This window comes from Serinus canaria, chromosome 1A (genome assembly GCF_022539315.1).
Source record: "Serinus canaria isolate serCan28SL12 chromosome 1A, serCan2020, whole genome shotgun sequence".
Lineage (NCBI taxonomy): Eukaryota > Metazoa > Chordata > Aves > Passeriformes > Fringillidae > Serinus > Serinus canaria.
The window spans coordinates 49,052,183-49,077,875 of record NC_066314.1 but is presented as its reverse complement, the minus strand read 5'-3'; the positions used below and the strand labels follow the sequence as shown (position 1 = coordinate 49,077,875).

Here is a 25,693-nt window from a genome sequence, read left to right as displayed (position 1 = left end):
TCTGAATCCAGCTGACCTCTGGCTGTCTTTACTCATCCTTCTAGCTGAGTTTGCATCGGGGAAAATTCCCCTTCAGTTATGCTGTGTCTGCCTAAGCTCTGACACGTCCTCTATCTTAGCCCCTTAAAACTCAAAATTAGGGTGACCCTTTCCCATGGAAGCCCTCTCTGGTGCTGGCCAGGCAGCAGATCAGAACACAGGGCAGACTCTTGTGCCACAGGTGCTCAGAAGAGGCGGTGGCAATTTGACAGAGCCACTTCTCACCTTCTCCCCAACGAGCTGCCCAGTGTGCCTATACAATAAATGGCAAGTTGGAGAGGTGTTGGCACCGAGGCTTATTTGTAAGGTGCTGCTTTTTCAAATTCCCATGAAATGTCGAGGAAGTGTGTACTCTAATTCTGCTTCCTTTGACCTTTTGCTCGCTCTTGGCCGCAAAGAGCGAGATCCCATGGTTAAGTTTCAGCATGTTTGTAGCGGTGCCACTCAGTCAGGGGAGAGGGGGTTGGTGATATTATGGTTTGGCTTGGCTTTGTTTTCCTTTCCAGAGATGGGCCCTACGTGGAAGAAGGCAGGGAAAAGTTGAATTGAGAAAAGATAGCTTCTGCGGTTAGGGTGCACGACCGGGAGTCAGCAGACGCAGGTTCTATTTCTGGCACCGCAGCAAAACTTCCTGATGTCGCTGGGCAAGGCAGCTCCCGCATCCCCACCTCGCCTCCCTCCCGCCAAGCAGCGAACGCTCCCGCCCTCGCCGGCCCCCCAGGGCGCGGGAGCGATGCTGAGGGGGCGGCTCTGCCGCGGGGCTGCGGGAGGCACGGCAGCACTGCCTCGGCCCCGTGGCATCCTCGGGGGCACCGCCTGGCCCGGCACTCGCTCCCGCAGCCCGCTCGACTACCGCCCGCAGCCCCGCCGACCCCATCCGCAGGGCTCCTTTGTGCGGGGGGCGGGGGGCGGCCGGGCCGTGCCCCGGGGGGCGGGCGGCCCGCGGCGGCGGCCCGGGGGGGCGGGCGGGCGCGCCGGGGGAGGAGACAGGCGGTGAGGGCGGCACAAAAGGGGCTGCTGCAGCCCTGCCCGCTGCTGCCGGCGGGGCTCGGCTCGCCGCGCCTCCGCAGCGCAGCGCATCCTTTCCCGCGGCCGGGAGGAGGTGCCGGGCCGCTCCGCGGCGGAGAAGGAGAAGGCGGAGGAAGGCGGCGGGGGGCTGCGGGCTCCGGGCTCCGGGCTCGCCTCTCGCCTCGCCGCGGCCGGCGCCGAGCCATGCCGGGGGGCGGCGGGCGGGCTGGGGGCGAGCGGCAGCCTCGCCCCGCCGGGGGCCCGGCGGGCACCGACACTGCGCCGGCCGGGGGTGAGTGAGCGAGCGAGAGGGCAGCGGGGCTGGGGCGGCGGGCAGAGCGCGCCCCGGGGGAGCCGCCCCGGGGCTGCGGGCAGCGGCGGCGGGACCCTCATCGGTCCGTCCTCCCCGCCGCTGTCGCCACCTGCAAGTTGTGCCTCGGCCCGGGGGTGCGGCGTCATCCCCTGCGAGCGCTGCCGGAGAGGCTTCCCCCACCGAGCCCCCACCTTCGCGCTCCTTATTTATTTATATTAGTGCTATTTTTTTATTCTCTTCCCCCCCCCCCCCCCCATCCCCCCCCATAATCCCGGCATCCCCTGCTAGGGAGTATCGGCTGTGGGGAGGAGGGAGGTGATGCTGCCAGCCCCCTGCCCGCAGCGGAGGGCTCGCCGGGGATGGAGGCACCCTCCCTCCGGCCGGGGCACTGCAGCGAAGGCCCATCTGCTGCCCGGGCTCGGCTTGCGAGGAGGGCACGGGCTGGGGATGCGTGCCAAGCCTGCAGCAAGCGAGAAGGAGTAACAGGAGTGCGTGCGTGGGAGGGAAAACATCCATACAAATAAATGTGTATCGTCAAACGTCCCCTGTGCCCTGCTCTGTCTCCATGTCAGATGGCTGCAGCTCCCCTGTTCGGGGCTGGCCGCAGAGGGACGCGGGCACCCAAGTTCTCTCGGGTTGTTTGCGGGCTGGAATAGCTGTGTGTCCTACCGGAGTGATACAGGCTGGTGTACCTCAGTCCTTGCGAGAGTTTTGCTCCCTGGGCGAGCGTGACAAGGTTGTTGGGGAACACGGCATCTGCTGCAGCCCTGGAGTTCCTCAGGCAGCTCGGTAAAGGAGGGAGCGTGGCGCGGGATGGAGAGAGGCTTCTCTCGGTGCCTCAGCTCGTGGTTTTCCTTCGGGGATTTCCACATGCTGTGTTTCCTCCAGCCGCGCCTGGGTCGCACGGGAACCCCGCCTATTTCCCAGAAATGATGCTGGGGTCTTGCATTTCTCCTTTGCACCCTAGGACAGAACGTCGGGTCAGGAGCGTGCCTGCCCTGTCGCTAGAGCATAGTGTGGGTGCTGAGTACCTCTCCTCCTATAGAACAACCCTCCAGTTAATTCCAAATCTCTCTTCTTGAGTAGGAACTTCAAGCCTGTGAAAACACTCAGTGGCACCCCTGCAAACAAATATTACTTGAGTCACCAGGACCCCCCAAGCCTGTGCAAATTGGATTTCAAATTCCCGCATACTCTTGCCCCTGTGTCCCTCACCTTGGCAAGGTGTGAGTCAGCAGGAGCTTTTCAAGTTCCTTCCCCAAAGGGTGTCTCTTGTGCTCTGTGGGTCCCTCCTGCAGCAGTGCTGTTTAAGTCCAGCTGGCACCTGTGATTTAGGAAGCACTTGCAAGTTCCTGTTGCTGCAGCCTGGCTGTTGCCAACTTCTCAGAGAAGGGCAGAAATCAAGCAGGATCTACCATTCATTGCTTGATCCTCAGGCAATGGTAAGACCTCTCTGAGGGGAGGAAGGACTATGGGTGTCCCTACACTCTAGCAAACCTCCAGTTTCTAAAGACCCCTAAACACAGCTCTAGCACCTGTACAAGTGCTGGAAATGTGTCCTCCAAGCTAGAGCAGAAGAAGAGCAGTCCTTTGAGCTATTCCTGGGGAGGGAGTCTCCAGCCTGCCTGTAGCACTATAAAACAAGCAATGAATGAAAGCCATTGCAAACTGCAGAAGAGGAGTGAAGCTGTGGCTCTTCTACTGCGTGTTGTACAAGTTCCTCCAAGATTTACAGCTTCTCTATGCTCTCAGGTGATTTTGCAGTAGGGGTAAGAAATCTACTGCAAGGTATAGCATTCCTCCCTGGAGGACTCAGTTATACCTCCATAGCTTGTTTATTAATGCCCTGGATATGGCAATTATATCCTTAGGAGAGGGGATGGATTCAGGCTAGCTGCAGGTGTGTTTTCTTGCCCAGTTCCTAATTTGGTGGCAGACTGCTGCTTTTTGTCTGGTATACGTTTGGTCCTAGGTGCTGCTGTGGCTCACCTCCGTGGGAAATGCTCTCCATACTTTTGTTTCCAAAGTGGTTTTGGTGGCTGAGTTGCCTGCCTGCTTTCCTCCCTCCCTGAAAATGCTGGTAAGATTGGAAAAAAGTTGCCTTTGTGGCAAGCAGGGATTGTCTTAGCAAGGAGGTCAAGAAGAGCAGGTGGGAAATAGTGTATTTACAGGAATCTAGTTAGCTTCAGTAGATGCTCACAGCTGTGAGCTTACCTGGAGCACTTGTGCCCAACGTGACACAGGGATAGCTGGTCTGAAGGCTTGCTGGGACTGCATGATGAGCACAGAGCCTGTTGAACCTTGGCCAGGCACATGGCAGGCACAGACACTTGGCCTGTTTGTCTGAGGAGTGTACCTGTGAGGTTTGTGTACTTGTGGGCTTCCTGTGTGCCTTGTGTTTACCTTTCTCCTCTTTCTCCCACGCACATCTGGCTAAGTGCAGTGTGACACTGGGGCCTGCCAGATTGGTGTAACATGCTTACTGCATGCCTTTGAGGGATGCTGGTGTGACAAACGTGGGTGGCTGTTTGCTGGGTGCGTGTAGCAATGCACATGGGTCCTGCTGGATGCACTTACCATGGAACACAGGCACTTTAGCTGATTTTTATGGCTGCAGTGAGGGTAGAGCATGTAAGGAGTCATGGGTATGGCAGTTGTTCAGGGCAGAGCACATAGATGTTGTTGTGCATGTTCAGTACGTGAAGGGCACCTTAGACTAGACAAGTTCCTCTCTGTCCCTCCCTTGCTTTGACCTGTCAGCAAGCAGAGATAAGTTCTGTCTCGTGAAAGGGTTTATAGCTGAGTTTTCAGCTTGCTGTGTCTGAGCTTCCTCCTCTCTTGAGAACAGCATCTTTAAGGTGCATCTCCTATTGCAAATTGACACCCCTACACCCCCCCCCCAGCCTCTGTGCTGGATCATAAAGGTGGAGGAAGGAAGTGGGAGAGTTTGCTGATGGATAGATGGGGCAAGCTGGGCCAGCATTCATTCCTAATGGCCGATGAGACTTTAGGTGGGGTTAGTTGCTCTAAAATGAGCCCTTTGTACATTGTTGGAGTCTGTGACCCAATCAGTGGGATGTAGCTGGAGGAGGTGGTGCTAACGAAGACTGGTACAGCTGTCAGTAACTCTGGCAGAGAGGAGGGCGTACTGACTGGCACAAGAGATGTCTTCATGACTTTAGGTCAAGTGGAGGTGCCTCAAAGGGCTGGTTCATGTTACCAGCCCTGACTACAGAAGCAGAAAAGTGTGGGTAGCTGTGCCCACGTGTTTTCTGCTACTGTCACCCATCAGTTCTGCACAAAAGGTCAGGCTGCACTTTACTAGCACCAAATGCTATCAGGACACTACAATGAAACGTTACAGTGGGATCTGAAATCTGGGGAAGGTAGGCATGTGGGGCAGTGCCATCTAGGGGGATGTGAGGAGAGTCTTAGGAATGCCTGCTGTTTCCAATCCTGGCTGTTTTTGGGAAGGTGGTGACATATCTGCAGTGCACAAGTGAACTGTGCTGTTGAGTCAATGACACAGGTTGGCCCTCAGGAGTCATGACAGAGCTGCATGGAGGGGTCAAGCCTGGCACTGTGGGCAGTTTTGGGTCAGGTTTGGGGTACTTTGATAGCATTAGGTGAGTTTCTGGCAGGGACTGGGCTGTGCCACAGCAGCAATGCTGGGTGGGGTGCCAGGACCAGCTGCTGGGGACCAGGGCAGAGTTGCTGTCACAGAGCTGGTGAGTTCCCCCTTCTCCAGGGGAAGGTAAAGAGAAATGCAGTGTGCTGGAGTAGTGGAGTAGGATTTACAAAAGCACTCTGTCTTCATCCCTGTGGAAGAAACTCCAGTTGCATATCTGAGGAAGGCAGAAACATTATTTGTTTACCTTTTTTCGGACTTCTTTGTGTTCCTTGGCATGGGGACCCTTTACTTCCCCAAGCTCTTCCCAAAGTACAACAGGTACCTCCTGCTCTTCAGACCTCTGAACACCTGTAGCATGGTGAGCATATTTTTTGTGCTCAGAAACTGCTCAGTATTGCTGACAGGTGAAAGGGAGTGCAGCACTGCACTTCGGGGTTTCATCAGGCAGGCTGAAGGGAGATGGCTGCCTTACGAACGGCAAGGGCTTGTTGTAGAGCTGGGTTTGGAAGTGATTATTACCTGTTTTAGGACAGCAAGAGTTATGTGAGCTGCTCACTGTTGAGGCCTTGGCCTTTTCTACTGAGATAACCCCCGCTAGCTGAACAGGCAGCTTGATGACCTCAGCTAAGGTTCCTTGTTTCCCCACCAAGGGGAGTGCCCAGGTCTGTATCTAAATAGGCTTTTTCCAAAACATCAGCCATGGCTGTGGGGTATGACCACACTGAGCATTGCTAGAAGTCTTTTTCAGCCAGTAATGCTCAAACTGCAAGCAAGAGGGGAGGTGGATGTGGCTGACCAGAAGAGAGAAAAGCAGCAGGGGCTTCTCTTCTTTCTGAGGATCATCTCTGTCTTGCATTTTGACAGAATTTCTCTCCAAGGACCTTGAAGCAATCCATTAAGCTTCTTTTAATTAGGTAAGCCCTTACCCAGAGTAGAAAAGTCTCTCGTATGTCCCACACAGGGAAACTGAGGCATGGAGCAAGGCTGTGCCCAGTGGCACAGCAGGGGCTTGTCAGGAGAGCAGCAACCAAAGTGCCACACTCCCTGTACTTGCTTTGCTACTGACTGTCTTGGAAATCCTGGGGAACAGCTGGGTAGGGTGCTGAGCCAGAGGTTATTCATAACTTTCTGGTCATCACTTGGGTTCTGCAGCCCTTTTCACCACATATATCACCTCCTTCTTGATCTGGTGCCTAATCTGTAATCCCAGCTCCCTGCTGCCTTTCCCTCAGAGAGTCCTTCTCCCCTCGGTGTGTAAATCTATACAGGCTGGGCTGGGGTTAGCAGGCAGACTCAAACTCCATGCTCTCTTCAAGGCTTGGGGGTAATTTTTATCTTGGGATGTTGCTGCATGTCTCCTGCACGAGGCTGAAGCCGTGGCAGGCGGGTTTGGAGCACAGCTGAGGCACTGATGCAAATCAGCCTCGCTGCACAGCGGCTCGCAGCTGTGACACCTGGGAGCTAAGCACAGGTATCCCCGGGCTCGGCGTGCGGATATGGACCTGGACAGACAGCACGGCAAAGAGTCCTGAAAGGGAGTCTCTCTCCTAGATGCTGAGCCCTTTAAGAAGGGGAAGGTAGGCTAGAGCTGTGAGATTTTAAGCTGGCTGTGCTGAGGCTGAAGAAAGGGCTACTACGGTAGTGCTTTCAGTTCTTCCTTCCTCTAACGCAGACCCATCTAGCTGGGCAGCAGGGAGAAGGAGGAGGATGGAGGCCTGTGCAGGCTGAGCACGGACAGATCTTGGAGGCTGCGGCAGCTAGGAAAGGTAGGGTTTTGGAAGAAGGATTTGGCTGTAGGGGCTGAGAGTGCATGGTGCTCACTGTGTGTGAGGAAGTTGTGTTTTTGTGGAGCTTGTGGCGTGAGGGCTGGCTCTCAGGCAGAGCAGAGGGCCGGGTAAATGAGGAGAACAGTGCCCTGGAGTGATCAGCGTGAGCTGCACTCTGTTGCTTAATGACCCCATTTCCAAGGGAAACTTTGGAAGCCTTGATGTCCAAGGAAGCAGGATCTCCCGAAGGCAGAAGATCGGGGCAGCAGAACAGCAGAACTAACCGTATTTCTCTCTGCTTTCAGCTCAGCCTTCCTTGTATGTTATTTGTGTTCGCAAAACTCTTCTTTCTTTACCACTCCAGAGGCTTTTTTTTTTTTTTTTTTTCCCTTTTCTCCTTCCCACCAGCCCCAGCAGTCCTTTCTTCCCTGCCTCACTGTGCCAATGCTGTCCAGCTGCAGCTTTTGCCAGCTAATCCGATCCATGGAGGCAAGACCTACTGAGCAGCCTTGCTTGAAGGGGACACGATTTTCTACCCTTGCTCCTGGGGCCGTGTGAGGTCTCTGGAAAAGAGGTGGATTAAAGAGGCTGCTGTTTCCCCACCAGCCCTGTGTCCCCAAATACCTCCTCTCGTGCTGTTGCTTGGTGCAGGCCTGGCTGTGAGCAAGTGGCCAGCGTGCTCTCGGATATGTGCTACTGGCACAAAGCCTCTGTGGCCTCAGAATCCCTATCTAGCAGCAACTTCTGGAGGAAGGGTTGACCACACCTGCATTCAGCTTGGCCGGGGGTACGATGGGATTGCTTTTGCATAATTTAGCAGTCTCTTGAATTATTTATAGTGCAGTTGTGCTCTGGAACAGAGTCTTCTCGCTTCCCCTGAGCACTTGGGGGGAGGGAAGGGGAGTTTGTCAGGCATCCAGAGTCTATCACTCAGTGATGAGGAAGTGCTGTGGGCTTCCTTTTTGCCTGTGTTTGTTTGCAGCCCTGTGTAGCCCTGAAAATGCAGTTCTAGTTTCTGTATCGCTCAGGTGTGTGATACTGCTGAGCATCTCTGTGGCTTGGGATTGTGCAAGAGGTTCCTGAGTTCAGAGCCTTGTCTTTGCAGTAAAGAGACTGTGTCAAGCTGGAATCTGGTGCTTGGATTTGGTCCCTCACTCAATTACAGTGCTGGAATCTTCTGGACTGTTCTCTAAAATATTTAGATGCTTGAAAGCGTTTTTCTTCTTTCAAAGGCCCATCTTGTCTCGCCAAAGTGTTTTCTAGATTTGTCATGACACAGTCCATTGGACTTTGCACAAGATCATCGGGACCTGAGCACTGGGTGGACCAAGTGGTTGAATAGCAAAACATGCAGCTGAAATTCCCATCACTTCTCAGTGATTAAACCCTGAAGAGAAGCTGACTGGGGCAGTTTGTTACAGGCTCTTGCAGCAGTGGAACATCATGAAGATGAGCTGGGTAGCCCAGCTATGTACAAGTTTAATGCCCTTTGTCCCTCTGCCTCAGTGTGGCAGGGTGCTGCACCACACAGGTGGGCTGTCCTGCTTCTGCCCTGCTTGTCCTGTTGGCTTCAACATGACCACAACTCCCCTCCTGCACGGCACATCATTCTTGTTCATAACCGATTTTCATAATGTGCTTACACATAAGTTCTGTCTTTCTCCTTTCCTTCCTTTTTGACCTGTTTGTGGCAGCTGACTTCTCAGAAACACAGTTCAGTATAAATGTATGTGTTACCGAAGACCTGAAAGGGGAGGAAGAGAGCTGAGGGTGGAGAAAGAAAGAAACTGTAATCAAGTGATTGTGGTAGTAAACTGCTCTGTCTGTTGTGCAGTTGAGCAGAAACGCTCAGCTTCCCTGATTTTATTTGCACAGTGTTCACTTGTGGCTTTTGTGTTTGGGGCAAAGTTGGACAGATAATCACTGTTATGTTCCCTGGACAAGCTGTGCTGTCCCATCTTGCCCTGGCCTGGTTCTTGGACTCATCAGCCTGAAAAGAACCCATTCTTTCATCAGATGGTTTTACCTCTTGTCAGGGGCATCACCATCTGGCTAAACACAAAATTCCTCCTCATCCTTCTCAAGAAATAAGGCAACCTAAAGGAGGAATGTGAAGACCAGTAATCCCCAAATCTGTTTGATGTCCAGGATGGCATTTGATTTTGCTGATGAAGACAAACTTTCTCCTTCTTTCCCTGTAGACCTGCTCCTAGTTCTTTCTGCTTGTATTAATCTGGAGATCAGGGTACTGCTTTGCTTAGTGAAAGGGAATGTTTGTGCAGAAGTAATGAACATATTGTTGAGACCCAGGCCTGCTGCAATGCCTGTAAACAAGGTCCAGTTGTCTGTGGGAGGCAGAAGAGAGATTTATGTGACCCTGAGTTAAGTGCATTAGGAAGCTTTTGATTTCATTCTGGGAAACTGCCCCTTTCCGTGGTACTGTGTGCCTGTTATCGGCATAGAGCTGTGACTGCAGAATTGATTCGTGGGGATTAAATCCAAGGGGCTGCAATGCTGCAGTCAGAAGGATAACATAAGCAGGAGGTTGTCTCTGCAAGCCAGAGCCCCTGAGCTCATGCCCTTTGTCCACCCCAGAGGTGGGAGTCTGGGCTGACTTATTCCTGCCTCGGGGCAAGGCACTGAAGAGCTCTCTGCCTATCAGCCCTTTCTGTCCGAAAATAATAACAAAGTGAAGTGGCAGCGGGGGATCCAGGCAGCACTGTGTCGAGATCTTGCCTAAGTCTTGAAAGAGGAAATGAAGAACAAAGGCAGAAGAGACAAATAAATAAGGGTCTGTTCGTGGTCCAAGAAAAATTCCCATGGGCTTGTGTAACATTCTCGGGAAGATGTGACACTCCCTGGGCTGGAGTTAGTTTTTGAGAAATGAAAGGAAAGGGGTGGGGGGAAAGGCGACAGAGTGAGCAGCGGGGGTTGGGGAAGGGGAGGAGAGAAGGAGGGAGAGACATCCTAGAGAAACCTCTCTGCATGGAGTCAGGTTTCTGCGTTTGTTCCTGGTGAAGAGGGGTTAATGCTCTTTGCATGGGATTGGCCGGTCACCAGACATTCAGAGTGGAGGGGATCCGGGGGCCGCCAAGCAGGACCCCTGTGGCCTGAAAAGGAGGGGAGGAGGGGAAGGAGGAGGCTCTTCCAAGCAGTAATAGATCGGCTACTGTGGGAAAGTGAGCACACTGCCAAACGCCGAGTAGTTGGTGATGGATGGGGGAGGAAAGAGGGTGGGGATGGAGGGCCAGCTCTTCTCCTGGCCGCTAGGATCTTGCTGCTATTCCATGGCTTCTCTTTATTTATTGTCTTCCTGGGGTTTAATTATTCTGCTCCTTGATCCATCTTGGAGACCCTTTATCCTGGGGATGCACAAACAACTGCCACCCGCTTCAAAAATAGCTGGAGTTAACGTGGTTTCTCCTGCCTGCGTGGGTCTGTGCACTTCACCCATCACCATGGCATCAAGTGTTTCTTGCCTCTTTCCTCTTTTAAGTGCCTTGCTCTGGGCTCACAGGGCACGCACATCACCTTCCTCTGGGCTCTTCAGCCTGCATCTCCCTGTTGCTTGGGCTGTCACACAGTCCCTGCTTTCCTTTGCACAGGGTTTGTGTGCCTGATCTGGGGTGTCTGCCACGTGCTCTTCACCTGTGGACCCGCAGGTCTGAGGGTAATCTGGACTGGTTATCTTGCAGCTGTTCTCAGAATTTGTGGCTTGTACTCCACTTGCTTGACCTGCATGGGGTGCCTGCCAGGATCTGCACTGAAAGCAGTTGCCTGCTGCTTCTTCCTCTTCCTTGAGATGTGCTCCTTCTCTGATGCTTCTGGGAAGAATTAGTGAGCTCATGGTGGTTGAATGGGGGCCTTGTTGGAGATCTGGTTAGATGAACAGACCCTACAGTTCTGTAATTTTGAGTTTTTGAGGGTGTATCTACATCTACGTGTTTTGATCAGAAGTGAACCGGTGAAATAATTTAGAAAGTTTTTGCTGGTCATCTGCTTGTTTCCGTGCCTAGGCGTTTTCTTCAAGTTTATTTTTAACCCAGTTAGATCTGCTGCTGATATGGCTGTAAAAGCAGACTTTCATGTGATTGACAACTTGAATTCATACAACTGACAACTGAGGGATGGGTAAGCTGTGATGGTGGTGAGTGAGGGGGGAGAACCTCTGACACAACAGCCTGTGTTGTCACGTGCCTCACTTGAAGTCTCTGCAGGCTTTATTTGGTTTTGACCTGTCCCTCTTTGCAAGGCACCGAGGGACATCTTGCATACGTGTTTGATTACCCCGTGGTCTGTCTGAAGACATAAGTTGCTTTTTTGTGTAGTGTTGTCCCTTTTCCCTTTCCCTCTCCTCACGATGGAGTACCCCTTCCCTGTAAGACAGCAGAAGACCTAACCAGCTGTGTTTTGCAGTGGCTGCTGTGCAGCTGGAGCAGTGAGCAGCAGCGGTTCCGTGTTTGTCTGGAGAAGGGCCTGGCATCCTGGGGGAGTGCAGTGAGCAGCGCCTCAGCTCGCCCTCTGATGTGCAGAGAGGCCCAGCCTTGGAGCCAAGAGGTGACATGAGCTCCAGGACCATCCCAGCAGACCTCGTGGAAGCAGATGTTTTGAGGAGGCAATAAGCAGGGCTGAGGAAGAGTCCTGCCAGGATATCAGGCAGAAGTGAGGGAGAGAGGTGCTGCTTCTCCTACAGCGGAAAGAGCGCTCAGACTAGTGACGCTAGGAAATTGAAGGTGCAGCTTCTGAGAACCTCTGAAGGATTAGAGTGTGCAGAAGCATCTCTGAAGTGGTGGAAATTCCTATGGTGAGACTGGATTTAGCTGGAGAGAGAAGATTAGCTACAAGGCAGCCCAGCATATCTGGAGGATACTGAGAAGAATATTTGATTGATTCCAGTGGAGTTGGAAATCCAGCTTAGTTTCCTTTAGCATGCAGTACTGCACTCTTGTGACGTCCAAGTACTTCTTGGATAAAATTAAATTGGTTTCTTGTAGGCCATTGCTGGATTTCACTGGAGTTTTCTAGCCTTTTCTGAGATCTTCTTTTAAATTGGGGGTTGGAGAATTATATAATTATGCTGCTATTAGTAATATGGTAGCTACAGTAAGAACAGTCTGTTTGAGTGGAGGGTTATGCTGGACTCTGAAGGTTTTCAGATGTTGGTCTGTTCTGCTGACTTCTGGAAGATCAGTCTTGAGACAAAATCCTGTCAACAAAGACCACTTTATCTCCAGGTCCCACGTGTTCTGTGTGGAGGGTTGAGCTGCTTTGTCCCACAGTGTGCAGCTGTCTTGCTATGACTGGAGGTGTAGCATCTGAAATAACCAAGGCTTAGTCCACTGATGAGCAGGACAAGACACTTGAGGGAACAGCTGAAGGTCCATGGGAAGTGTGGATTCTGAACATACTGTGCTTGCAGAGGTGAAGAGGTGAGCAGATACAGCATGTAAAAAGCTGGAGGCTTTGTGTTGCATCCATCTCAGTTTCTGTGTGCAGCAGGTAGTAGCTGCTGGTGTGGAGCACTTGGATCTCCTAGAGGAGTGCATAAAAGAGACTTGGTTTGTTTGTTTTTTGGCTGTAGATGCTGCAGGTCTGTTGAGACTTAGCAAGGTCTTGCACACAGTCTGGAGGCTTGTGGTTGACATGTACATTGTGTACCTGTCCTCCCTGGGAAGGGAAGGCAATGCCTTTCTTTGTGCTGTGCTGTCACCCTTCCCTGGCCAACCTCAAACCTTAGTTTTGTATAGATTCACCCTTTAGCTATCTTTTTTCCTCAGTCTGGTTTTCTTTCTGACTTGACAAGACGTATTAGTGGTGGGTGGATGGCAGCCCTGTGGGGCAGATGGCAGTCATGGTGGCACACTTTTGGGTGGTTACCTTACCACTCTTCTTACCTGCCTGCAGAAATGGAGGGAACGCGCTTGGGACAGAGCCTTGCTGTCCCTCTGCCTGACCTTGCTTGGAGAGTGCCCGTGCTGGATGGCTCCATCCAGCTGTTTGGGCTGGCACCAAGTCTGTGGCACCTTGTGGTCAGTTGCCTCGGGGCTGCAAAGGAAACACAGAGTGTGAGGCATTGCTGTTTTGCATTTGTGCTGTGGGCAGCAGCTCTTGATGAAGGACACAGAAGAATGTTTTATTCTGTCCTTGGAACTTGCAGGGAAGCTGATATGGACCTGCTTACACTGAAACCACCTTGTGCTGTGGCTGCCAGAGCTTCTTGCTGATGTCCTTGTAGCTTGCAGTACCTGAAAACACCGTGGCATCCTTCATGTGAGAGATGCTGAGCCCTAGCTACTTTCTGGTACATCCTGCTTCTCTCAGATTTTCCTGCAATGTAGGATAATTCTCTTTTCCTACCCTTAAGCAAAGTGCAGTCCTGCTGTACCTGAGCTTGTTTTAGTTTTGACAAATACTAAGTTTTATGGTTTCTCCTTATGTGGATGTTTGCAGGACAAAAGTAACTTGAGATTTTTAGAGTGTTTAGAGGTACTGTGGCTCTGATGCCTGCTTGGTTCCTGTGCTTGAGGATGGCAGGTAGACCTAGTACTCCAGAAATGTGGAGCCTGTTCCATTTGTCTCTAGCTGGAGCAGAGGGAATTGGGCCCTCTGTGTGGAGTGGGGGGCGGAAGTCATACTGGGTTTTTAATCTGCCATGTGAAAGTGATTCTAATTTGAATTGCTGCTTTGTGTTGAAGTGTCTGAGGGATCTGCAAATATGTTACTGCATGGGTGTGATGGGATAACTTTAGGCAGAGGAGATGAGCATTATGGTATCTGGGGAAAACCAGAAGCTTCTGCTCTGACTTGTTCTCCACACCTTCATTTTCCCTGTAACCATGGGAGAGGTCTAAGGAGTCTTGAGTCCCATGCCCTAACAAGATGGGGTAACAAGCCTGTATCCAGCAGCCTGTTGTGTGGCCTCATGCCAGTGTTCTCCAGAAGAGAACATTGGGGTGGTGAACTGCCAGCTCTTATCGGTGCATATCTTTCTCTCTGGATTCTTGAAAAATAAGTACATTATTTCAGGATGGTACAAATCAACTGGTCACTAAAATGGTAACAGGTGCCTGGGGATAAATCATGTGCATAACACTTCTAGCTTTTCTCCTTTTTTGAAAGCACTTCCCCTGCATGGTAGAGACAAAACTTCAAGAAAGGAAATATCAAAGGGGTCCCTTACAAAAAGAAGCTTTCAGCTTGTCTCTCCAGGACTGTGTTGCTGAAGCAGTCTATAACTGTGCACTCCCTAAAGAGCTTTGTCTTAATGGAGCTGACTGTCCATACTACTTCAGGCTTTTTCTTCTACTTGAACATTAAAGCTTTTCTTGCTGCTGACAGCAACTTGATCACTCTCCCAGAGATCAAGTTTTTTTCCCCTTTCCTCAGTCAAAATTGTCAGAAGGGAAATACCTCTTCTTGCTGTTTTCTGTGTTCCTGGTCACTGATGGCTGCTTTGTGTTGGAGCAGCTGGGCTCCTCTGTGACAAACTGAGATGTCTCCCTGACTGGTACCTCCTTTCTCATTTCCACCACATGTAAATGTTTTGGATGGGGAGGGTGGGGAATCCTCCCTTGCTGGCCTTTGTCTCCAACTAGCTGCTACCAGACATGTCTTTCACTGCAGGGCTGATAGAGGATATGGAAGGGATACGTGATTGATGGTATTTAGTCTTGGCTCACCCAAGGGTGCATGAGTGTTCTCCACTCCCTGGCAGAAGAATCCCTGGCATGTGAGAATGAAGGTGGTTCCCAGGGAAGAGATTTTGAAAAGGACACACCTTGCTTCTTTGCTTCCCTTCTTCCAGGATGGGTTAGGAAATGGGTTTGTGTTCCCGCTCCCTAACAAAACCAACTGAGCAGTGAAAATTGCCTCCTGGCCCGTGTCAGCAGGGAAGAGCAGAGGGTACTGCAGGGCCAGCTGGCTGTGCAGAGCAGCCAGGGAGGGCTGTGCACCCCAGCCTGGCGCAGGAGCCCAGGCAGAGCAGCCCTGCCCGGAGCTCCCTGCGCCCATGGCTGAAGAGCTGCAGAGCCACATGCTGAGCCTGACAGATACTGATGTATGCTAATGGCAAGTGAGGAAAATATGCTTTGCCTCCTAAAACCATGCGTCCTGCTATGCTGACACGGCGTGCTACATCGCAGAAAGCAGAGCAGTTTGTTGAATGTCAAGGGTTATGGCTTTCTGTTTGGGAATTTACTGCTGCATGCAGAGCATCACAGCCATCTGAGAAGGTGATGTGCCTTGTGTGATTCCTTCAGCCCTGGGCTGGCCCAGGGGAAGCTGGCTGTCCTGCATTTGTGTGTCCTGTAGGAACTGGAGCAAAACCAGCATTACCTGGCAGTCATTGGGATTGCAGTCATTGGGAGCAGGTCTGCTGTTGTTCATCTTGCCCCGTTTCAGCATCTGAGAGAGCAGCCTGATGTCTGGAAGTAATGGCTTGGAGAAGTCACAGGACACCTGACTGGAGAAAGCTGTACTCATTTACCAGTGAGGGACACTTTCTACTGACACCCAGTCACTGCTAATTTAGTAGGGGTTTGGCTTCCTTGTGCCTTTCTCTTCCCCACACTTCAAGACAGACTGAAAACTGGTGATGTGCAAGGAAAAGGCACTGAATATTCCTCTATTTTACAAGTGATCTTGCTGCTTCTGCAAGACATAAAAGAGCCTCAAGAAAAAAATGATCATGGATAGAAAGAGATGCATATGGTGTTTTCTGCAGCCCCTTGAAGAATGCTTGACAGCAAGCCCCAAGATTATCTTTGGTGGCTTTTAACAGAAGAATATCCAGCCCCTTAATGGCTGGGCCACTACAAAGGTGATGTCCAGAGCCAGCACCCTGCCCTGCTGCTGATTTGTGTTGTGGCAAAGTATATCAGAACCCCTACGAAACATTAACCAATAGAATCGAGCTCTCTTTCCTTTTTCCTTGTTTATTTTTCTTTCAATTTTTCCCCTCCCATGGCCATGCTGTAACTTTTCTACCAGCTTCAGGCTGTAGTCCTTCAGTCAGAGCTTAATCTGGGACTGCTTGCCCTGCCACCTGAGCACTGGGGACAATGTCAGTGGATGGTGACTTCCACTAAAAATGTGACTGCCAAGTGTCCAGAAACGCTTTGCTGAGCTGTAAGGTACAACTGTGGACAGCCCCTCAAAGCCCATGTCAGAGCCATCTGTGGAAAGCCAGATATGTTTTCCTTTGGGCAGTTGCCATCTGTCTAAATGCTTTATGGCTTTTCACTTTAATATTAAGTCTCCTCAAGTTACTCAGTAACACACTTTGCTGTATTTTACCCTCTGAAGTGGCAGGAGCTGGTTGGGTTCTTCTTCCCTCTGTCCCCACACCTGCCCATGTGTGGGACAGCTCCCCCATGCCCCCAGGAGCAGGGACTGCCTCCAGTGAAGGCGTTGCTGGCACCACTGTGTGCCAGGTGGAACCTTTATAAGTGATCGTGCCTCTCAGGAACTTTGGCCCCAGAAAGGAGACTGCACCAGGGAGAGAGCCACCAGAATGGAGCAGGTGGAGGGAGTGAAGTGGTACGTGTCACATGCGTGGGGATCTCTGCCTCTTTGTCTCTGCAGGAAGGGTGTCGTGCTCCAGGACAGCCTCTGCCTTGAAAACTACTTTTGGATGACATTTCTCCTGTGCCCACTTTTGCCCCAACTTGCCTTTCCCTAAACAGCAGGTGGTGAACACCTTTTCTACCTTTCCTTGGTGAAGCATTGTGTGAGATTAGTTTGGGGTTTTTTTCTTCTTCTTTTTTTTCCTTTCTTTTTGGTCTTTTTTCTGAATTGTAGTCTTCAATCACTTCTCTGCCTGACAGCAGCTGTCAGTTCCCTGCCTGGGCTGGAGGAGGGGAGGTGGTGGAGGGCAGGATGAAGGCAATGTTTCATGTTGCTTGGAGGGCAGGGCTCTGCACCACTGGCTTCTTCCTGGCCTGATGTGGATCCATCATGATGGCACAGTATTACCGGCAGAGACAGCTAGGCATTTATTTTTGTCACCTTGATCCAGATGTAGAAAAACCTCAGCATCTGCTCCACAGAAAGTGAAAAGCAAAATGCAACATATGGAGATACAGTGGACTTGAGAATCACAGGTGGGAGAAGAGTAAATGTGACGGGATCCTAATTTTATTTTTGTTTTCCTGTCCTCCAAATGAACTTGGGTAGTATTTCCTAAGAGCAAGGGTGGTTTTTTAGGGTGTGTGTTGTACAAACATTGTAAAGATCTGGAGAGTGTAGGCTGCCCCTGGCAGTCTGACTAATGATCTCGGTCCTTTAAAATTGCCTCTCTTGCACTAGTCATGTTTCAACCATGCCCCCCCAACTCTCTCACCCTTCCTGCTCTTTTTGTTTTCTCCCAACCCTCTGGTGATGCACCTCTGAGGGGGTTTGCATTCATCTAATTTCAGTCCCTGAATAGGGGCAAATCTTCCAAGTGCAGTGCGTTCACTAGATCATGAATTCCTGTTACTCTGGATTTCCTGTCTTTCTACCCATTGACAGTACCTTTATGAGACCTTGTGGATTTATGAGACTGATCTAGCAGAGGTTCAGCTTGGTGTAACCCAGCTGAAGCAAAGGGCCCGCTGAAGATGACAGGGGGTGGGGGTGTACTTCTTGGAGTCAAGTCTCTGCTAAATATGCATGCTGAATTTGGACCAGCATTCCTGCCTTCCCCAGCCTGTTTTTCTAACAGTGGTAAACTTTCTCAGTAACTATTGAATGTGACTTTCCTTTTCGTGGCTCTTCCACAGGATGAAGATGAGACGCCATAAACTCTTTCTGACTCTCTGCATGGCTGGTCTCTGCCTCATCTCCTTCTTGCACTTCCTCAAGGCCCTTTCCTATGTCACCTTCCCCAGGGAGCTGGCTTCACTTAGTCCCAACCTCGTCTCCAGCTTCTTCTGGAACAATGCCCCCGTCACGCCTCAGGTCAGCCCTGAGCCAGGGGGCGCAGAGTTCCTGCGCACACCCCTGTACTCCCACTCCCCCTTGCTCCAGCCCCTGTCTCCCAGCAGAGCCAGCGAAGAGCTGCACAAGGTTGAGTTTGTGCTGCCAGAAGACTCAACGGAATACTTTGTCCGTACCAAAGCCGGTGGCATTTGCTTTAAGCCAGGCACCAAGGTGTTGGAGAAGCCCCCCGCGGGAGGCCGGCAGGAGGAGCGAGCGGATGGTGCGGCCTCGGGGCGGCCGGCTCGGAAGCCGCTGAGCGCCGGTGGAGCCAAGCGGCGCAAGTGGGTGGAATGCGTGTGTCTGCCAGGCTGGCACGGCCCCAGCTGTGGGGTCCCCACCGTGGTCCAGTACTCCAACCTGCCCACCAAGGACCGCCTCGTGCCGCGGGAGATCCCCCGGCGGGTAATCAATGCCATCAACGTCAACCACGAGTTCGACCTGCTGGATGTCCGCTTCCATGAGCTGGGAGACGTGGTGGATGCTTTCGTGGTGTGCGAGTCCAACTTCACAGCGTACGGAGAGCCGCGGCCCCTCAAGTTCCGCGAGATGCTCCTCAACGGCTCCTTTGACTACATCCGCCACAAGGTGCTCTACGTTTTCCTGGACCACTTCCCGCCCGGCGGCCGCCAGGACGGCTGGATCGCTGACGATTACCTGCGCACCTTCCTCACCCGGGACGGCATCTCCCGCCTCCGCAACCTGCGCCCGGACGATGTCTTCATCATCGATGACGCTGATGAGATCCCGGCCCGTGATGGCGTGCTCTTCCTCAAGCTCTACGACGGCTGGACAGAGCCCTTCGCCTTCCACATGCGCAAGTCGCTCTATGGCTTCTTCTGGAAGCAACCAGGCACATTGGAGGTGGTCTCAGGCTGCACCATGGGCATGCTGCAGGCCGTCTATGCTACAGACGGGATACGTTTGCGACGCCGTGATTACTACACCATGCCCGGGTTTCGGCAGTACGAGAACAGCACGGGACACATCCTGGTGCAGTGGTCGCTGGGCAGCCCTCTCCACTTTGCTGGCTGGCACTGCTCCTGGTGTTTCACCCCAGAGGGGATCTACTTCAAACTGGTGTCAGCCCAGAATGGGGACTTTCCCCGCTGGGGTGACTACGAGGATAAACGAGACCTCAATTATATCCGGGAGCTGATCCGGACTGGTGGCTGGTTTGATGGTACAATGCAGGAGTATCCCCCTGCTGACCCCAAGGAGCAGATGTATGCTCCCAAGTACCTGCTCAAGAACTACCAGCGGTTCCGCTACTTGTTGGAGAACCCCTACCGAAAGGCCGAGGGTGCTGGGTGAGGCCACCGGGTGGGAAATCGGAACTTTGCAACAAAGGGAAAGAGTCGGGTGTTTTCGTCTGTTACTTTTCTTCTTTTGTTTCCTTTGTTTATGGGCAGGGTGTGCTGTTTTTGTGGGGTCTCTGTCCTCCCTCACTTCCTGTTCTTCTTCCCTTCATCCCAGGGTGATGCCCGGGAACCCAAATTCCTCAGTCACGTGAAGGGAGACCTGAACAGGAGGAAGAGAGTTGGTGAGGACCCGCTCTGTAGTAGCATAAAGACTTCCTTCCATCTTTTGAGCCTCTCCTGCTGGCTGGAGAGAATCTCTGCAGCCAGCTGGCAGATTTTCCTCTGGGGGAGGCTGAGAGGATCCCATGGGGAGAGAGGGCAGCTGTTCCCATCCACCCTCATCCTTTGTGGATTGGAGCAAGCATAGAAGCAAGCCTGGGCTGTTTAGCGAGCGTGTGAGTCAGCACAAACTCTTGTGAGTGGTTGTGTGTGCAGATGTGTGTCACTGGCATTTTTTGGATGAGTGAATGTGCAAAAGCATCTCAGTATGCTTCTTCTTTTTTCTTTCCTTTTTTTTTTTTAATACTGCTATATTCAAAGGGTACTTTGGGGAAGGGGAATCCTTTGCTTCCAAGGTGTCCTTGTCAAGATGCAGCCCCTTGCACAGGCTTAATGCATTCTGTCCTGGGCTGGATCTTGCCCCAGTACTCTACCAATCCTGGAGCAGATAGCTAGGAAGCAGAGGAGAAAGCTGGGTTGGCGGGTTTTTTCTGCTCATTTTTCCCCCTGCCCCCACAACACTGCATGGACTTGTCCTACAGAAGCCAAAGTACCTTCCCTGCAGTACATGCTTCTATTGGGGCTGGGATAAGCTGTGGGGGACTCAGTCAGATGGTGGGAGTGTATGTTTGCAAGTGCATGGTTGCCTGTGTGCATGAGTGCTCACATGCATGGGTTTGGTGTGCACCTGGGTGTTTATTACCAGTATTGGGGGGGGAGGAGGACATAGTGGGGCTTGGCTGTGTGCACTTGCAGGGAATGGTGGGATCCAGAAGCTGTGATCTCAGTGTTGGCATGGATGATTTCTTGGGCAATTCATAGGAGAGGAGCAGAGCTAGCGTTGGCTCTGCATAGCAGTGCTGGACTTGTGAGACTGTTGCATGCCTCTCTGCCTGCCTCTAGAGCCCCACAGGCTGTGCCTGTAGCAGGGCTGCTGCTTACATGTGCTGGCTACTCCTTCTTACCATGGGGTAATAAAAGGGAGAAGAGGAAGGGTAAAATTCTGATTGTTGTGCACAAACAAAGCCTGTCAAGGCACAAGGTCCATCTGTCTGCCCTTAGGGTGTGAGGAGGCTCGTGAAGAAACAAGCCATGGGCCAATTCTTCCTGGGGCCAAGAGGCTGTTTGGGGACCACAGTGCAGTCCAGAGCATGTGCAACCCACATCTGCAGCCTGGGCCATGCAGACAAGACCATGGAGAGGAAAAGGGGTTTAGGAGTGTGCTAATTGCAGCTGGTTGGGCTGGTGTCTGCTCAGGCATGGGCAGTGAGGATCTGCTGTTGTATTGGATTGCTCAGCTCACTGAGGAGGCAGATTCTTGTCTCCACCCTTACCACCACCCTTCCTTAGCAGATGGCTTGACAGGGTGCCCAGAGCCTGGGTCGTAGTGGGCAGAGGGTGAAAATCATAATGAACTTGCTCTCTTAGCCTTGCCGTGGAAAGACTGACTCATGTTCCAAGCAGAAATCCTGGAGGAGGATAAAGAGGAAGGCGTTAGCACAAAGAAGTGTCGCCCTTCTGGCCAGCTGTTCTAAAGCAGGAGGGTTTTCATTGGCCCTAACTCCATCTGGGTTCCATGGTCCTGTATTGCCCAGCACATGCCACCCTTGTGCTTCATTCCTACCTGTGTCTCTCTCTTTTTTTCCTTCCTAGTCCCCCCTCTAGAGAAAAGAAAATTGTCCACAAAACCAACTTGCTTGGCTCATAAGTCAGAGACTCTAATGAAATGAAGATGAATGTCTTTTTCTGATCAAATGGAGATGCAGTTCACCTTAGCTCCTCCTGCATGTTGTGTGCCATAATGCCTCCGTAGAAAAACTGAAGGAACCTCTTTTTTGTTATCATTTTTGGTTTCTTTAAAATCACCGTTCTCAATTCTGTTGTGTCTTCCCCACAGGCAGAGAAGCCTCTTTGGGAACTGGGTAGACAGACAAACTTTGCTAGGAGAATGCTTCTTCCCCAAAAGGAAGTTGTTGCTTTTTTTAAGTCCAGACTTGTTGATGTAGCAGGAGGAACTCCTGTCACTGGTGCTGAGCAACTGTGTGGAGGTCTTAGGTATAGAGAGATGGTAGAGAAATGGGGTCCCAGCTGAGAAAGAAGGAGCCTGTATTGAGCAGGATGAAAGCCACAGCACTGAGGGTGCAGCATGGGGAGAAGATGCTTTCCCCAGGGACAGCTGGAGGAGAGCAGGTGTGTTAGCTCGTGCAATTCAGCAGTAGCACAGTATGGAAGGAAGAAGCCATTTCTTATTTTTACTCTGAGGAGAGAGCCTGAGGTGTGCTCTAGGACCTCTTGGCTTTGCTTTGGCTCAGTGATGATAACACAAAGTCATTGCCAGGCTTTGCTGGAGACAGAGGAGAAAGACAAGCCAGTCTTTGCGTGGGTGCTTTGGCAGCACCAGAGCCCCACTTCAGCAGGAGCTGAAGTTCACGTGTGCTGGGGCTGCACCTCCTTATCTCCCACAGTGGGAGCAGCCTTTCCTCTGATATCAGCCCTTCCCATGCACGGCCATCCTTGGGTAATTTTAGTGCACAGCAGTCATGTCTTCAGTGTTGAGGTGTGGCCCTTGTTTCTTGTGAGTTTAGTAAGCCCACAGCTGCAGTATCAGCTTCTCCCATTCCTGAACTACAGCCTGTTGCTTTCACTCCTCCATTATTTGCTCCACCATTCTTCTCTTCTCTCTCTGATTTGTCTCTCCCTTCTGCTCCCTTGGGCTGGAGAAGATGTTGCTGGAAAAGGAATACTGGGGCTCTAGTGCAGAACTCTGCCCTGCCTGCCTCCTGGACTTACTCACTTCCTTATTCTTAGGAAATTAAATTGAAACCAGACTTCTGTTGTAGTGGGAGGAAGGGGCTTTACAGATGAAATGCGTTCTTTATTGTTTCTCTTTCTCAAGAATTGTTTAAGCATTTTTTGATTTAAGGCCAAACCAGTCAATGTTTGTCTAATTTGTCTGGCTAACTCTGTGTTTATTATCCTTAGGGAGCTAGAGTGCTTGTCATTAAAAATCTTCCTTCTTGTCCCTGCAGGGAACAGACACTAACTACTAAGCTGGCTTTCACACAGTGATTTTCCAAGGTGGTGGCTTGCCCTCTGCTCAGCCTTGCCTGTGCTGCCTGCTGGGACCTCTGCAGCCAGCTCCAGGTGGGCTGCCACAGGGGGGAAGTCAAAAGTAAGTGTGTGTGTGAAGTGGTGTGAGAGGCAAAGCAGGAGGCAGGCTTGTGTCAGATCCTTGTTTCCCAGTGCCGGACTCTGAGGTGAGCACTGAAGCTCCTTCATTTTATCTGAACCAGGTTCTGAGATTTGAGAAGGGAAAGACCAAGAGCCTTGTCCTGGCACTGAGGTGGAGCTGGGATCAGACTATCAGAGCCGGATGACTGTGGGTTGTTGCAGCCCATGGGGGCAGTGGGCAGTGAATCCTGCTGTCTCTCTTGGAGGGAATACATCACCAGCCTTTTTCTGTAGCCCTTTTCAGCCTTGTGCTTTTCATTCCCAAAGCCTTTTTTACCTTCAAATTGGTAAAAAGTGGGGCCAGGAAATAGGTGAAGCAGCATGTGGCACACTCAAGCCTTGCACTTGTTTCTGTCTTTGTGCTTCCCACCTAGAAAGAGATTGTGGCCTATGCATGGCTTTGGACTGGAGAATGCCTCTTCCTCTTTTGCCCCAAGGGAAAGAAAGGACATGGGCTTTGGTGCACTTGCAGCAGGTGAGCTTGCTAAAGCAGAGGGAGTAGGGCAGGTTAGACCTATTTGCCCATCTGGGGGTAGTGCCACACCCAAGAAAAGACACGGTGACTTTGTGCCTGTGGTTGGGATGGAGGATGACATGCTCAAGCCCAGTCTTGCTGTTGCTTTCTCTGATCCCTGTGTCCTGCTGAGGTGTTGTGGTTGTGCTGCCCAGGCCAGCCTACTCTGTGTCTCTGTGACAGACGAACAAGGAAACAGAGCTGGCATGGAGGGAGAGTGTCAGAGCAGAATGGGTGTTCATTCCCTTTTGCCTGCCTTGCTGTTTCCTTGTGGGATGGTGTCTCTTCCCCTCCTCAGTGTCCCTGGGGCTGTGTCCCTGTGTCCCAGCTCCTGCCAGCAATCTCTGTGGCTGCTATGCCTCTGCACTGTGAAGCGCTGTCCAGGGTCGCTCCTGGTTCCATTGGTGAACACTGGTGGTGGAGAGGGAAGGGACGGCTCGTCCTGGCTTCACTGACCTCCAACCTTGCTGAGAAAGGAGGGAAGTGAGTGGGAGAATGGATCCTGTATCCTTCCACCATTGTGTTCTCCCTACCCTCCCTAGTCCCCTGATTTCTGAGACATTGGACAAACTCCCTCCTGTTATGGAAAGGGAAGGGGAGCTGGAGGGTAAGGGAGTGGCAGGAGGGGCTCAGATCCAGCATTGAGAAAGAACTGTTTCTAATGCAATACACTGACATTTTAAAGCTTTGAGCACTACAGGTAATGGATTAAGAAGGGATCTGAAATACTCTAAGAATTCAAACAGCTGTTTTTTCCTGCCTGTGCGGATGATGATGCAGTATCATCCTGGAGGTGGTCCAGCAGCACTTCTGAGCCTGGGGTCCACGTGGACCTACTGCTGGTGTTGCTCCTGGAGGGGCTCCAGGACACCCTGCTTTGGAAAAAGAATGCGTGGACTTGCCAAAAACTAAAAAGAAAAGAAAAAATAAGAGCATCTGCAAAGCTCCTTTCAACTCTGTAATTTATAAACAGCAAGTAATAATGAACTTTTTGTAAGGATAAATCAAATGTACATTCTGAAATCATTTTCTCTGTAAATGGTTGGATTTCATTTCACCCTTAAAGGGATGCTTAAAAGGAGGAGATAAAAAATAAAAAATTTAAAAAATTTACAAAGTATGAAAAGAAACCAAGATGTGTGTGACAGCTTTTATTTCTGATTGCCTGGCCAAGGGGGCTGCTTGGAAAATGGAGTAAGGGAGCTTCCTATCTTGGCAGAACACTGTTGCCAAGAAGGGAGATGGAAGGGGAACTTAGCTGGTCTGGGGACTGGTTCCTGATTTTGTAGGCCCCTCTCAGAGCTAATTTGCATGTCAGGTGAGTATGAACATGCAGAGGCACATGAGTGGGGAACGATGGCTGCTATGTGGCTCTCAGAAGAGCTGGTGAACGTGGGAACCATCTCATAAAATGGTCCCTTGATACCATCTTTGCTCCTTAGGATGCATCCATTTTTCCAAGTAAAGCCCTGGAAACGCCAGAGCCCCAAATTAAACCTCCCCACTGCAGAAATGCCCCTCTGGTGGCTGACTTTTGGCACGGTGCATGAGAGAACATGACTCCTTGTTTTGGTTTATTTTTAAACCTGTCTGCTGTAGTTTTGGCTGTTCCCATTACTCAGTATCAAAGCCTGGTCCTTCTCTGAATCCTCCTAACCATCTGGCCTCTGCAGTGCTTTTGGCAAGGGCCTTTTGCAAACTCATGTGCCACCTACAGCTGTTTAATTTTTTACCTTTTAAAGTGTCTTATGCTTCAGGTTCATTCCTGATTCCATTTAGAGATAGTGACTGTAAGCATCATAGGTTATTTTCCTCATAATTATTAGCTCCAGTGAATTCCCTTGTCTTTCTTTCATCCATACCAGTCTAATGTTCTCAATTCTCCTTTTGTGGAAGGGTCTCATCAAACTAGAGGCTTGTGTTGTGCATTGCTGAATGCAATTCTGCTGCTTCCCTCTCTGGAACAAAGGGCGTGAAAGAAACCTGCCATTCAAAATTAGCAATTAAAATTTTCTATTTAGAATTTTTAGCATTCTTAGTGATCACTGTATTTTTGTGTCTGAACAGGGGATAATCTAAAAATAGTTGATGACCAGCATGCCTGAAATTACAATTTTTCAAGAGGGGAACTATAAGTCTGTAAGCACAGAGCAATGGCAAGTTAGTGAGACAGTTTAAGAAATTATTTTGACTAGGTCAAAGGTTCTCCCACATTATTTTTCTTGCCTCTAGCACAAAATACTTACTGACACTTATATTATTTTAAAAAGTAACATAAATGACATTTCCTTTTGTTTCTTGTGAGGTTTTAAAAGACCTTTTTCCCTGGAAAGCATGAGCTTCCGCTGCAGGAGCTTCAAGTGCCTCTGTGAGCGAGAGGGGTTGACTCTTGGACAAACCAGCCCGGGGTGGAGACGTTAATTTGCAGGAGCAGTGGGGTGCACATGGCCCCACCACAAGCCCCATTTACCGTGTCAGAGGGTCCCCCAACACACCAATGCAGTGTGCATCCTGGGTATGGATACGGAGCCTTAAGCACCATATGGAATCAGGAGCCTGCAAGCCATCTGATGCCAAGCAATCCTGCATGTTTTGCAGGATTTCAGTACCCCAGCAGGTGTTAGATGGGCTGATGCATCCTGGAGGAGCTCTGGC

The 25,693-nt window shown here is 51.1% G+C and overlaps 1 protein-coding gene across 2 annotated transcripts; it reads left to right on the top strand.

Annotated features, from left to right (window-relative positions):
- The first annotated feature begins 1,087 nt into the window (after positions 1 to 1,087).
- On the top strand, positions 1,088 to 24,172 carry MGAT3 (beta-1,4-mannosyl-glycoprotein 4-beta-N-acetylglucosaminyltransferase). Of its 2 annotated transcripts, none has more exons than XM_050982623.1 (2): positions 1,088 to 1,339; positions 17,518 to 24,172. In XM_050982623.1, exon 2 carries the CDS (start codon positions 17,519 to 17,521, stop codon positions 19,025 to 19,027), a length of 1,509 nt encoding a protein of 502 aa, XP_050838580.1. In that variant the 5' UTR covers positions 1,088 to 1,339; position 17,518; the 3' UTR covers positions 19,028 to 24,172. The 2 variants fall into 2 exon arrangements, with proteins under 2 accessions (XP_050838580.1, XP_009084765.1); XM_009086517.4 differs by lacking the exon at positions 1,088 to 1,339 and adding an exon at positions 6,300 to 6,757.
- Positions 24,173 to 25,693: the final 1,521 nt, after the last annotated feature.

Bases quoted from the DNA above. Each gene is read 5' to 3' on its own strand.
- MGAT3 (XM_050982623.1), top strand. From the start codon at position 17,519: ATGAAGATGAGACGCCATAAACTCTTTCTGACTCTCTGCATGGCTGGT.